Here is a 13437-nt window from a genome sequence, read left to right as displayed (position 1 = left end):
ACTTGTCAGCACCCCTCAACTCGTCATTTACATCAGGTATAACTCCCAGTGCAATCCCTCCCCCCTCCCCTCTCCCCATGATAGGCCCCGGTGTGTGATGTTCCCCTTCCCGAGTCCAAGTGATCTCATTGTTTAGTTCCCACCTATGAGTGAGAACATGTGGTGTTTGGTTTTCTGTTCTTGTGATAGTTTGCTAAGAATGATGGTTTCCAGCTGCATCCATGTCCCTACAAAGGACACAAACTCATCCTTTTTGATGGCTGCATAGTATTCCATGGTGTATATGTGCCACATTTTCTTACTCCAGTCTGTCACTGATGGACATTTGGGTTGATTCCAAGTCTTTGCTATTGTGAATAGTGCCGCAATAAACATACATGTGCATGTGTCTTTATAGCAGCATGATTTATAATCCTTTGGGTATATACCCAGTAATGGGATGGCTGGGTCATATGGTACTTCTAGTTCTAGATCCTTGAGGAATCGCCATACTGTTTTCCATAATGGTTGAACTAGTTTACAATCCCACCAACAGTGTAAAAGTGTTCCTATTTCTCCACATCCTCTCCAGCACCTGTTGTTTCCTGACTTTTTAATGATTGCCATTCTAACTGGTGTGAGATGGTATCTCATTGTGGTTTTGATTTGCATTTCTCTGATGGCCAGTGATGATGAGCATTTTTTCATGTGTCTGTTGGCTGTATGAATGTCTTCTTTTGAGAAATGTCTGTTCATATCCTTTGCCCACTTTTTGATGGGGTTGTTTGTTTTTTTCTTGTAAATTTGTTTGAGTTCTTTGTAGGTTCTGGATATTAGCCCTTTGTCAGATGAGTAGATTGCAAAAATTTTCTCCCATTCTGTAGGTTGCCTGTTCACTCTGATGGTAGTTTCTTTTGCTGTGCAGAAGCTCTTTAGTTTAATGAGATCCCATTTGTCAATTTTGGCTTTTGCTGCTATTGCTTTTGGTGTTTTAGACATGAAGTCTTTGCCCATGCCTATGTCCTGAATGGTACTACCTAGGTTTTCTTCTAGGGTTTTTATAGTATTAGGTCTAACATTTAAGTCTCTAATCCATCTTGAATTAATTTTCGTATAAGGAGTAAGGAAAGGATCCAGTTTCAGCTTTCTACTTATGGCTAGCCAATTTTCCCAGCACCATTTATTAAATAGGGAATCCTGTCCCCATTTCTTGTTTTTCTCAGGTTTGTCAAAGATCAGATGGCTGTAGATGTGTGGTATTATTTCTGAGGACTCTGTTCTGTTCCATTGGTCTATATCTCTTTTTTGGTACCAGTACCATGCTGTTTTGGTTACTGTAGCCTTGTAGTATAGTTTGAAGTCAGGTAGCGTGATGCCTCCAGCTTTGCTCTTTTGACTTAGGATTGTCTTGGCAATGCAGGCTCTTTTTTGGTTCCATATGAACTTTAAAGCAGTTTTTTCCTATATCCAATATTTATAAGGAATTATCTTAATCTGTTTTGCACTGCTGTAACAGAACACTTGAAACTGGGTAATTTATAAAGAATAAAAATTTATTCTCTCACAGTTCTGGAGGCTGGAAAGAAGTCCAAGATCAAGACACTGATCTGATGTAGGCCTTCTTACTATGTCCTCACATGGGGAAGGCAGAAAGGCCAAGAGGGAAAAAGAGGGCTGAACTTGCCCATTTCTAATAGCATTCTTCCCACCCATAAGGGCCTACTCACATCTTAAAGGTCCCACCTCTCAATACTGTTACAATAACAATTAAATTTCAACATGAGTTTTGGAGGAGACAAACATTTGAACCATAGCAAGGATATTGGTCTGCATTTTTCTTTCTTCCTTTTGTGTGTTTGTTTGTTTGTTTGTTTACTGCCTAGTTTAGGTACTAGGGTATTACTAGCTTCAAAAAATGAATTGAGAAGTCTTCCCTCCTCTTATTTTCTTAAAGAGATTGTATAGAATCAGTGTTAACTGTTCCTTAAATGTGTGGTAGAATTCTCTCTAGTAAAATCATCTGGGCTTACATATTTAGGAGAAGTGGAATGTTCTATAAATCAATAATTCAATTTCCTTAATACTTATAGGGCTATTCAAATAATCTATTTCATACTGGGTGAGTTGTGGTAGTTTTTGTTTTTCGAGAATTTCTTCACATCATCTAAGTAATCAAGTGTATGTGTGTATAGAGTTGTTCATAGTATTCCTATATTAATCTTTTGATATCTACAGGGTCTGTAGTAACACCTCATTTCATTTATAATATTGGTAACTTATGGCTTTTCTTTTTTTCTTGTCAGTCTTGCCAGAGATTAATTTCATTGATCTTTTCAAATGACTAGCTCTTCCTTTCATTAATTTTCCTTACTGTTTTTCTGTTTTCCATGTCATTGATTTCTGTTTTTATTCCTTCCTTCTGCTTGTTTTTGGTTCATTTTGCTCTTTTTTTTCTTGGTTCTTAAGTGGGAGCTTAAATTATTAATTTGAGACTTTCTCTTTTCTATTGAAAACATTTAGTGCTATAAATTCTGCTTAGCTATGTCCCACAAACTTTGATATGTTGTATTTTCATTTTCATTCAGTTCAATGTATTTTTTAAATTCCTAGCAACTTCTCCTTTACCATAGATTATTCATAGTTGTGCCATTTGGAGTTAGATTCTGTTAGATTCCAAGTGTTCGGAGATTTTTGTTATCTTCCTCTTAGTGATTTCTAGTTTTAGTCCCTTATGGATTTGCTCTATCCTGGTATATGTTTCGTGGCATCTGAAAAGAATATGCATTTTGGTTTTGTTGGGTACAGTGTTCTATAAATTTCAACTGGAACCTACTGGTTGATGAGGTTGTTGCTGATTTTCTAAGTGTTCTATGAATTCATGAGAGAGAAATGCAGAACTCTCCAACTATAATTGTGGAATTGTCTATTTCTCCTCTCAGTTCGTAGATTTTGCTTTGCATGTTTTGCAGTTCTATGGTCTGGTGCATATATTTTTTAAGACTGGCATGTCTTCTTGATGTGCTGACACTTTTATCATTATGTAATGTCCTCTGTGTCTCTGAGAACTTTCTTTGCTTGGAAGTCTATCTTATCTGATATTAATATAGCCATTCCCACTTTTCTTTGATGGATGTTTGTGTATTTTTAACCTTTTTATTTTCAAACTGGCTATATCATTATGTTTTAAATTTGTTCCTTGTAAATATTATATATCTGGGTCATGTGTTTTAATCCATTTTACCACTATGTCATTTAATTGCTAAATTCAAACCATTTACATTTAAATTAGGGTTTAAGTCTGTCATTTTAGATTTTGTTTCCTGTCTGCTCTGGTTTCTTTTGTTTCTCTGTTTTCTTTTTCCTGTCTTCCTGTACATTACTTGAACATATTTTAGAATTCTACTTTTATTTATTTATAGTGTTTTTAGTGTATCTCTTTGTATAGCTTTTTAATTGTTACTCTAAGTATTACATTTTATAAATATAGCTTACCACAATTGACTGAGGGTATTATTTTACTAGTTCAAGTGATATGTAGCTATCTCACCTCCCTTTATGTCTCTTTAAGACATATAATATGTCTTAAATATGTCCTCTAAATTCTGTTACAACCACATCAGCATGATAAATTTTGCTTCAACGGACAAACATAACTTAGAAAACTCAAAAGGAGAAGGAAGTTTTATAGTACTTACCCATATTTTTGCTTTACATGGGCTTTGTTCCTTCTATATATTCCTGAATTTTTTCTCTTATTTCTCTCTATTTAGAGAACTTTTCCTAGCCATTCTTTTAGGGTAGGTATGCTGGCAACAAATTTTCTTCTATCTGAGAATGTCTTGATTCCTTCATTCCTAAAGGATATTTTTCTGGACATAGGATTCTGGAACACAGTTGTTTTCTTCCAGCACTTGAAAAATGTTCTGCCACTTACTTCTGGCCTCCATCACTTCTCATGAGAAACCCATTTCCATTCAAATTGTTTTTCCCCTACAGGTAGCATGTCCTTTCTTTTTTGTTGCTTTCTTTATCTTAATATAATGCCCCTCTGTGTCTCTGAGAACTTTCCTTGCTTGGAAGTCTATCTTATCTGATATTAATATAGCCATTCCCACTTTTCTTAGATTGATGTTTGGTTTTTCTTTATCTTTCATTTTCAGAAGTTTGAATATTATGTGATTTGTTCCATATTCCTTTGGATTTTTCCAGTTTGGGATTTGCTCAGGCTCCTGAATCTATAGCTTTCTGCCTTTTGCCAAACTGGTAACTTTTCAGATATAATTTATTTCAATACTTTTCAGTCTCTCCATCTTTTGTGATAACACAAATACTAGATCTTTTGTTATAGTCCCTCAGATTCCCCAAGGTTCTATTGGCCTCCTAGCATGTTAATAGATATAATTCACATAAAAAATTATTGAGGTCTTCTATAATTTTTTTTGAGACAGGGTCTCTCTCTGTTGTCCAGGCTGGAGGTCAGTGGTGCAATCACGGCTCATTGGAGGCCTCAATTGCCTGGGCTCAAGTGATTCCCTCATCTTAGCCTCCCAAGTAGCTGGGACCACAGACGTGTGCCACCCAGCTGGGTTATTATTTGTAGATACAAAGTCTCATTATGTTGGCCAGACTGGACTCAAACTCCTGGGCTCAAGCAACCCTCTCGCTATGTCCTCCCAAAGTTCTGGGATTACAGGCATGAGCTACCACACCTGGCCAGCCCTCAACAATTTTTAAGAGTAAAACAAGTCTCCTGAAACCAAAAAGTTTGAGGACCTGTGAGGTACAAAAAAGTAATATTAAAGAAAGTTTCTTACTTCCTCTCCCAAGACTTGCAAGTGTGGTTTGTGAGCACGCTCTCTAGTTCCTTGTGCCAATTCAGGTGGTATCCCTTGTGGTGTCAGAGGAATATGGACATATTCTTGGTTGTCATCCATAACAGGAATTCCATATAATATTCTACAATGTGATAAGAACAGTAAGTTTGTTTTTAAGTAATTGACAAAGCATAAGATATTTGCCCTCATTTCATAACTCCACTGAAATAAACACATAGACATTTGACACCTGCACTAAACAGAGATTGTGTAGAAGTCAGATAATCCAAAATGAGAAATAATCCAAAAAATGCTAATATCTGGTTCTTAATACATTTTAATAGTAACATTTATGATGATTTTGTTTCATTATACTGGAATAATAAATTCACCCTATGAAAGCCTAGTTACAAAAGAGGTTTAAAAAAAAAAAACCTTCTCTACCTTCTGATCTCTCACCTACTCCCCATTCCAAGCCCACATATACACACAGAGTTTCATTTCTTGGACTGGGGCAAAGCATCAGCCTAAGCAGAAGTGCCTTCTCACATTATGGTCTTCCCTTCTTGCTGGGATGAACAGAAAACTGTTCAGGCATTAAGTCTTTCTTTTAGACTACAAGCTACATATACGTAAGAATATATATGGAACAAAACTTATCAATACAAGATTAAGCTAAAGAGATGAGATAAATCAAAATTTGAAGGTAAAATGTGTCATTAATTACTGACCTACAGACTGGCTTAAAAATACATTAACATTTGTACTGTAACACTTAACTGTAAAATAAATATAAAATAAACATAAAGACAAAATATCCAAGAATATATACATAGTCAAGTGCCACATACATATTATAGATATATCGATTTCACATTGAAGCATTTAGAGCTACTGTTTCCTCTAACTTATTGATACACTATTATATGAAGAATCGCTTTATGAGTTACCAAATGTGAAAATTAAGCATACAAAAACCCAACTGATTACAGCAGGTTAATAATATACTGAAATCCTCAAATCCCATCATTCCTGCTGTTAAGAAGTAGACCCACTCAGAGCCAGGCTGGAGAAGATATGGCTTTGTCAGAGTAGAGTCATAAATAAAAGCTTCCTATCTTACCTACTAAAATACTTGAATTCAAGGAGAGTTTAAAACTCTACTCCCAGCAAGGTGAACACCACTGCCACTTAACACCCATTCCATCCTCCTTCTAACGTGCTTTTCTGAACTGCCAAGGATAGAAAGGTAAAACTCTCTTGGCCAGGCATGGTGGTTCATGCCTGTAATCCCAGCACTTAGGGAGGCTGAGGCAGGGAGATCACTTGAGGCCAGGAGTTCAAGACCAACCTAGTCAACAAAGTGAAACCTCGTCTCTACTAAAAACACAAAAATTAGCTGGGTGTAGTGGCACACACCTGTAGTCCCAGCTACTCAGGAGGCTGAGACATAACAATTGTTTTAACTCAGAGTGCGGAGGTTCCAGTGAGTCAAGGTCACGCCACTGCACTCCAGCCTGGACAACAGAGTCAGATTCTATCTTTAAAAAAAAAAAAAAAAAAAAAAAAAAAAAAAAAAAAAAAACTCTCCTGACGCTAGTGTTCTCGATATTATTTAGAATCCACTAACCAAATGCCATTCAGAAGGCAGAAGGTTCTGATGTTTCTGTTGGCAAGTACAGTCACGACAATGTTGAGTTCTTCTGTAGCAGTGTTCCAGTAAAGTTACGACTTTGTGAGTTGTGTTTTTTATTTGTTTGTTTTTTGCCAGTGAGCATGTCAAACAGACACAGTGTGGCTCCAGAGTCCAAAGCTGTGACAGTAAAGGCTACTTAATCCCTGAATCTCAGTTAAGGTGGTATGTTGCCAGTGCTGGCTTCCAGATATGCTGCCTTCCTGTGTCAGGAGCAGCAGCGTCCCAGGCAGCCAGTTAAACATGCTCTGTGAGTCATCCCCAGGAGATCTCCCTACCTAATGCCCCATTTTTCTAACCCTCTCATTGATTTTAAAACACCAAATTCCCATTACTCAGTCCTTTTTTGCTTAAAATAGCTACAGCTGTGATATGATTTGGCTGTGTCCCCATCCAAATCTCACCTTGAATTGTAGTTCCCATAATCCCCATGTGTTGTGGGAGGGACCCGGTGGGAGGTAATTGAATCATGGGAGTGGTTACCCCATAGTGCTGTTCTCATGATGTGAGTGGTTTATCACAAGAGCTGATGGTTTTATAAGGGGCTTTTCCCCCTTTTGTTCATCACTTCTCCTTGCTGCCACCATGTGAAGAAGGACATGTTTGCTTCCCCTTCCACCATGATTGTAAGTTTCCTGAGGCCTCCTCAGGCCTGCAGAACTGTGAGTCAATTAAGCCTCTTTCTTTTATAAATTACCCAGTCTTGATTAGCAGCATATGAACAGACTAATATAAGATGTTTCTGTTTTCTGAAGCTGAATTCCAGTGCATCCAGAAAAACAAAAGAACAGGGGAAAGTCTAGGGACTAAGAGAATGAGCCAAGTGAATACATACATCAGGATGAATAAGTATTTCTAAGATAGGTTGGGAGGAGAAGGAGATGGTGATGAGGAGAGCGGTGACTAAGAAGTTATCTAGAAGCACTGCTGTACTTTTCTCTGGCTCTAAGCCAGAAACAGGATAGTAAAAGTCATTTATAACTTACTGTCTTTTGCTCTTTCATATTCCAAAAGCACGCTAAATAAACAGAAATTGGACTGGCTGGAAGAAAGTGAAGGTCACTGGACATTCTAGAGTGCATAGTTCTGGTAGACGTGAATGGAGGCTTTGGTGGAAAGTCTTACCTAAGGTTAGCCTTTATGTTCCTGTATGACAAAGATGAAGCACTTACCTGGAAATTTTTATCCAGATTTTCCCTGCTTCCTTCTTTCTGTCCAGAGAAAAGAACCAACCCTTTCTAGAGTTCTGTCTGGAAAACACCACTATCTCAGTGGTTCAGACTGAAAATCTCTTCATCACCAATCTCTTCCCCACTCCCAACAGTAATGACTATTTCTGTTCATTCTCCCTCCATGATGTCTCTCCTGTTCATTGCATCTTCTCTCATCTGAGTCCTGTGATACCATCTTTGCTGGTCCCTTACTTCCAGACCCTCCCTCCTCCAATCCATGCCACATATCCCTGAAACTGTTGTTATCAGTCACCCCCTCTCCAAACATCTCACTGACTACACACACAGTATATATAACCCAAGCTCCTGACTCTGGCAGTCAGGGTCCTTCACAGTCTGGGCACCATCTACTTTGCCAACTCTGCTTCCTTCCCCCAACCTCCCACCCAAGCTACATTTGCAATGCAAAAAAAAAAATGCCTTATGTGCTGGGATTACTCCAGGAGCAATAGGGGAAACAGGCAAAATCAACAGGCCATTATAGTACCGAGTGGCTATGGAAATGGAGAATGATGAGAGCAAGACCTTCAGATCTCAACTCCTCCACAGACCTTTACAAATCCTCCTCTGCCCAGCCCAGATTCATGTCTGACTCCCTGGTTTCCCTGTTGCATTTCATCTGCTCTTTCATTATACAATATACTGCATTCTATTCCATATGCCTTTTTCACAGTAGAGCATAGGCTTGTTTGGGAGAAAAAGTGAGACTTACTCATTTTCTGTCTCCCAAAAACTTGAATGGAGTAGGTACTAAATAAATATTGTTGAATTTTGGCTGAGTAAGAAAAGTCTCAGAGCCAAAGCCAGCCCCATACTCTACCCTGGGAAACAGAATCACTGGTAAGGCACGAGATGCTGGGGGTTCTCAAAGTGTGTTCCCTACTGAGCAGCATTATTATCATATAAGAACTTGTTAGGAATGCAAGTTATTGAGCCCACCACAGACCTGAGTCAGAAACTCAGGAGCTGAGGCCTAGCCATCTGTGTTATAACCAGCCCTGAAGGTAATTCTGTACACTCTGAAGATGGAGAACAACTGAGGTACTCAATCTTTCCTAAAACAGCCTAATCATAAGAATATCCTGGGATGAAATCAAATTTGCATCTTCCCAGACCCCTTCTCTGAAGATTCTAATTCAGTAGGTTTGTGATAGAGCCTGGGAATTGACAAACTTATCAAACAACCCAGATGACTCTTATCCTCAAGAAAGACTAAAAATCACTAATATAGTAGAAAGAGTGAGCCTTTAGAATGAGGTTAGAAAACAGAATTTGAGCCCCTCATTGTGCTGTTTCTTTCTTCAGTCTGTTTCCTCATTTACAAATGGCAACAGTGAGTTTTTCAGAGTCAAATGTCTTAGAAATCATGTGTGTGAAGAGGCTTGCACACAGAATATGCTAAGAAAGTGATTGATATTATAACCACTATTGCTTATGATCATTGAGGGAGTTGAATGAAGGAAACAAGCCCACCTCTCTTGGAGTGAAAGTTAAACCTCCTTTTGGGTCCACATTGGCATCCCATGAGGCCAGAGAGAGAAATGTATTTCTGATTGTATGATGCTGTTAAAGAAGTTTGGAAAACATTTGTTCTAAGTTGTGAGTACTCTGAAAAAATCTCTGCACACATCTTCTACGAGTTACATAAAGGTGACTGTGAGTTACATCTTGTGAAGCATGGAGAAGGGATCTCCCTCCAGCAATCCTCCCCTACCTTGGCATGACCCTAACAGACAGGTTCTCCACCACAGCTTCACTATCTCTTCCTTAACAAATTTATCTTGCTCTTTGGTGTACAAAAGCCTGCGAGAGGCTTCACAGGATGTAGATCACAGTCACTCTTAGGTAACTCATAGAAGATGTATACAGGGAAATTTGAAGAGTGCTCACATACAAAAGTTTCATCAAAGTCAATCTCACATGCAATGGTTCTATTCTAGATACCATTTTTTTAAAGTGCTCATAGCAAACTGATTCACACTAAACTGATTTCACAACCCACTCACTGGGTCGCAATTCACAATTTGAAAAACATTAACTTACAGAGAATGTTGTTTAAAAAGCATACGCCAAGGTCTGGAAAAAGCTTTAGGTTTTCATCTTCTTGAAAATGTTAATCTACAAATAACTTTCTTTAGTCTTTTATAATTTTTTTCTTTGAAATCTACAGCAGAGGCATATGAATACTTCGTATGTTTTAAAAAGATCAGAAAATATAGTCTTGATAAAATAACAAGTCTATAGAAGAGTAAGTATATAACTATATATATGTGTATATATATATACATTTTACAAAACATGATTGGGGAGGGGGAAATTGTATTTTTAATCATTGTAACTTCATTGCTACATGTAAACAGTGACATCTGGTGGAATGATACTGCTTTACTTTTTTTAAAAATCCAGCTTTCACATACTGGCAATTATGGAAACAGACAAATTTCCAAATAATTCCTTTTTTGGTATTTCCATGTAAAAACAGAAATACACAAGTGTTAACTCTTACCAGAGATTGATAGTGCATACTGAAATGATTTTTTGTCATCCCAAACTGTATTTTTAAAAACATGCTGAAGACCTACTGACAGGACTATTTGTTCAAAGTGAATATAACAGAAATTTAAAATGAGGTTACTATTAATTCCAGTTCTATCTCTGCCACCAACTGTGACATAGAGTGCAAAGCTTTGCCTCAGTCTCCTCATCCATAATATGAGAGGTTTAGGCTAGGGAACTACTAAGATGTCTTATAACTCTGTTCAATGTACTGCTGCGACATATACCACCAACTCACACAGTGATTCTCATGTTCTTTGGTGTAATACCTTAGGTCACTGCTTGGATTATGCAGCAAGGAACAAGGCCGTGTAAGGGGTAGGGGTGGGGCCAGGATTAGACCTGATCATTGAGAAATGACAGATGGTAGGGGGAAGGTCAGTCGCAGATACCTAAACTGGTAGGAAATAAAAAGCATATGAGACAGAACAGAGTATTACAAATGAAGTGTAACAGACCACAGGTCTTGGGTGTACTATAATTAGAAAGGTTTAGTATGAGATGACGGCACATTTGGGTGGGGGGCAACCAGTGATAGGAAGTATAAAACCAGGCAATATTCAGAGACTGCAAAGCTTTCAGTAATTAACATCAGAGAAGTCTCCCACAATGACCAAGGCCACATCCTTGGCCTAGAATCAAAACAGGATTTTCAGTTCCTAGGAGGCAACAAGCAATAGTAAGATAAAATCCTCATCCTATATAAGCAGAAGCCCAGGTTCCAAAATTGGTTCACAATTGATCAAATACAAACCACCAGGGGCAAATAAAATATGCTTCACACAGATTATCCAACTAAGCTCCTCAGATTCTTCCTAGATTAGGTCAAATTGGTCCTAAAAACAGAATGAGGGTAAGTAAACAAATTAAGCATAAAGAGAAAAAATGAAAGGGCCTTTCACAAATACACAAAGCAGTAGAATATAATAAAAACCACATTTAAAATTATAAAGACCTGGGTTTGAATCCCAGCTGTTACCAGCTACATAAACATGGACTAGTCAATCATTATGCTGTATTTTTTATTTGGGAAATAAAATTATTTTATCTACTACTTAGAGTTGTTATTAATACAAAATTATATAATAAATGTAGTGTATTTCAATGCATTTTTCTGTTAGATAATTTTCCATTTTCTTAACAAATATTACTACCTTATTTGAAGGATTTGGATAAAATCTTTCAAATAAAAGCACATCTTAAATATTTGATTTGTAAGCTATCATCAGTAGAGATAGTAAGTCAAACTACTCATATATGTGTCCTTACATTTTTATTTATATATATAGATATATACCCTCAAAGGAATATGTTATCAAAATAACACCTATAATGTCATTTTCATAAAATGTATGTATATATAATATATGTATATGCACAGAAGAAAAGCTTATAGTAATCTACCATATAGAAAGCCTGATAGGAAAAGGTCACCCTTAGTACAATATTTTTAACAATCATAGAGAGAAACTATAGAGGCAAATTTTTCAGATCCTGTCCCATCCCACCCCCAGTGCCTTTCAGATTCTGACTGACTCAACTGCTAACATAAACCTGCATCTCTGGTTCTCCTACTTAAGATCTAAAAGTACTATTCTAATACCTCCAAGATAAACAGTCAAAAAATGCCTGGTAAATCTAGCCAATATTAACTTTGGGGAGCCAGAAATAATTTGCCTTCATTCAAAGTTGAGTACACAGAAAAACCCAAAATGATTTCTGTGAAGACTGTCTCCAAGCTACAAAAATGAAATACAGCATTCAAAAAGTGACAGAAAGAACATCCTTTTGGGAAAGATTTATTATAGGACACAAAAATATTTTAGAAAGATTCTGCTTTTTTTCTTGAGGTAATAAAATTCATATAAACAAAAGAGATTCTCTTAAGAGACTGATAGAATTTAGAAAAAAATCTGTAAATGCCATAGCAGTCTCACAATGGAAATTAGAAGGACTTTTTAAAATTTATACCACAGAAAATGAAACCACTGAAGAACAGAGGTTTAAGAGATAAATCTAAGCAAAACAATGATAAATATAGAGGAAAGATAGTGAAGATCCAACATACAGCTAATTGATATTCCTGAAGAAATGCACAAAATAAATAGAATAGAAACATTACTCAACATAAAACAAAAAAGTCTTATAGAGAAGAACTATATTTGCATACAAGAAAGGCTTTCCACGTACCCCTAAAAATTAATTAGAAAGCAATCCAGTCTCAAACATATGCTAGGGAAACTGTTCATTTTAAAGCAAAACATAAAAATTCTGTAAGCATCAAGATGAGTAGGAGAAACATATTACATGCAAATAAATGAAAAACGGGTTGGCTTTAGATTTCTGTCTCACAAGATTAGACATCAGATAATGATACAAACAAAAAACACATAGGCAAATGCTGGCAGATAAAACAGATTATAGGAAATAGCAAAGAAGCAAAAAAGGAAAAAGAAAACATAAAATGACAAAATAATACCAAGTACATCTGATAGGACAATAAATGAATATGGGGTGACGCAACCTATTAGAAAAAAACCTATCAGAAAAATATTCTGATTAGCTCAAAAAATACTTATGTCTATGCATTCTACAAGGGACACAACTAAGACAGACTAAAATTAAAATGGAAATATATGCCATATAAATAAAGCAAAAAATAAAACAAAGTAGCTTTCATTTTTATGGGTTAAGTGTACAATGAAAACAAAATGATCACAATCAACAGTTTCTTGAACTTTTCTCGCACACACAGAAAAAAATTGTTTTATATAATACACATGTTGTTTCTGAATTTAGTTCTAACCCTTTCAGAATACAGAGCTCTACTTCATTCTTTATTATGGTTGCAATGCATCTCATTATTGAGCGCACAATTAAAATTCTTCCATGATGGACACTTAGGTTGTTTCCAGTTTTTAGTTATTATAAAAAGCGATATGATGAACATCCTCATGCATTTATCTTACCAATTGATAGTCATCAGCATATAAATGGCATTTAAAGCCATGGTCCTGGATAAGATCACCTTGCTAAGCCTGGGCAGTCCAATGTTGAGAAGTCGAGATGAGGAGACACCAGGAGGAGGGACTGAGAAGTCATAGCCAAGGAAGCAGGAAGATAGCCAAGAAAGGAGTGGTCCCTAAGGCCAAGGGATAAATGT

The 13437-nt window shown here is 36.7% G+C and overlaps 1 protein-coding gene across 1 annotated transcript in view; it reads right to left on the bottom strand.

Moving 5' to 3' along the window:
* The window catches only part of TTC6 (tetratricopeptide repeat domain 6), a 218814-nt gene that overhangs the window by 101419 nt on the left and 103958 nt on the right, over positions 1–13437 (bottom strand). Inside the window, exon 8 of the mRNA XM_028851513.2 lies at positions 4794–4935. Coding sequence (XP_028707346.2) covers positions 4794–4935 — 142 coding nt within the window. The remainder of the gene's footprint in view (positions 1–4793; positions 4936–13437) is intronic.

This window comes from Macaca mulatta, chromosome 7 (assembly GCF_049350105.2).
Source record: "Macaca mulatta isolate MMU2019108-1 chromosome 7, T2T-MMU8v2.0, whole genome shotgun sequence".
Classification (NCBI taxonomy): Eukaryota; Metazoa; Chordata; class Mammalia; order Primates; family Cercopithecidae; genus Macaca; species Macaca mulatta.
Note: the sequence above shows the minus strand (reverse complement) of the source record. Positions and strands in the feature narration are given on the sequence as shown.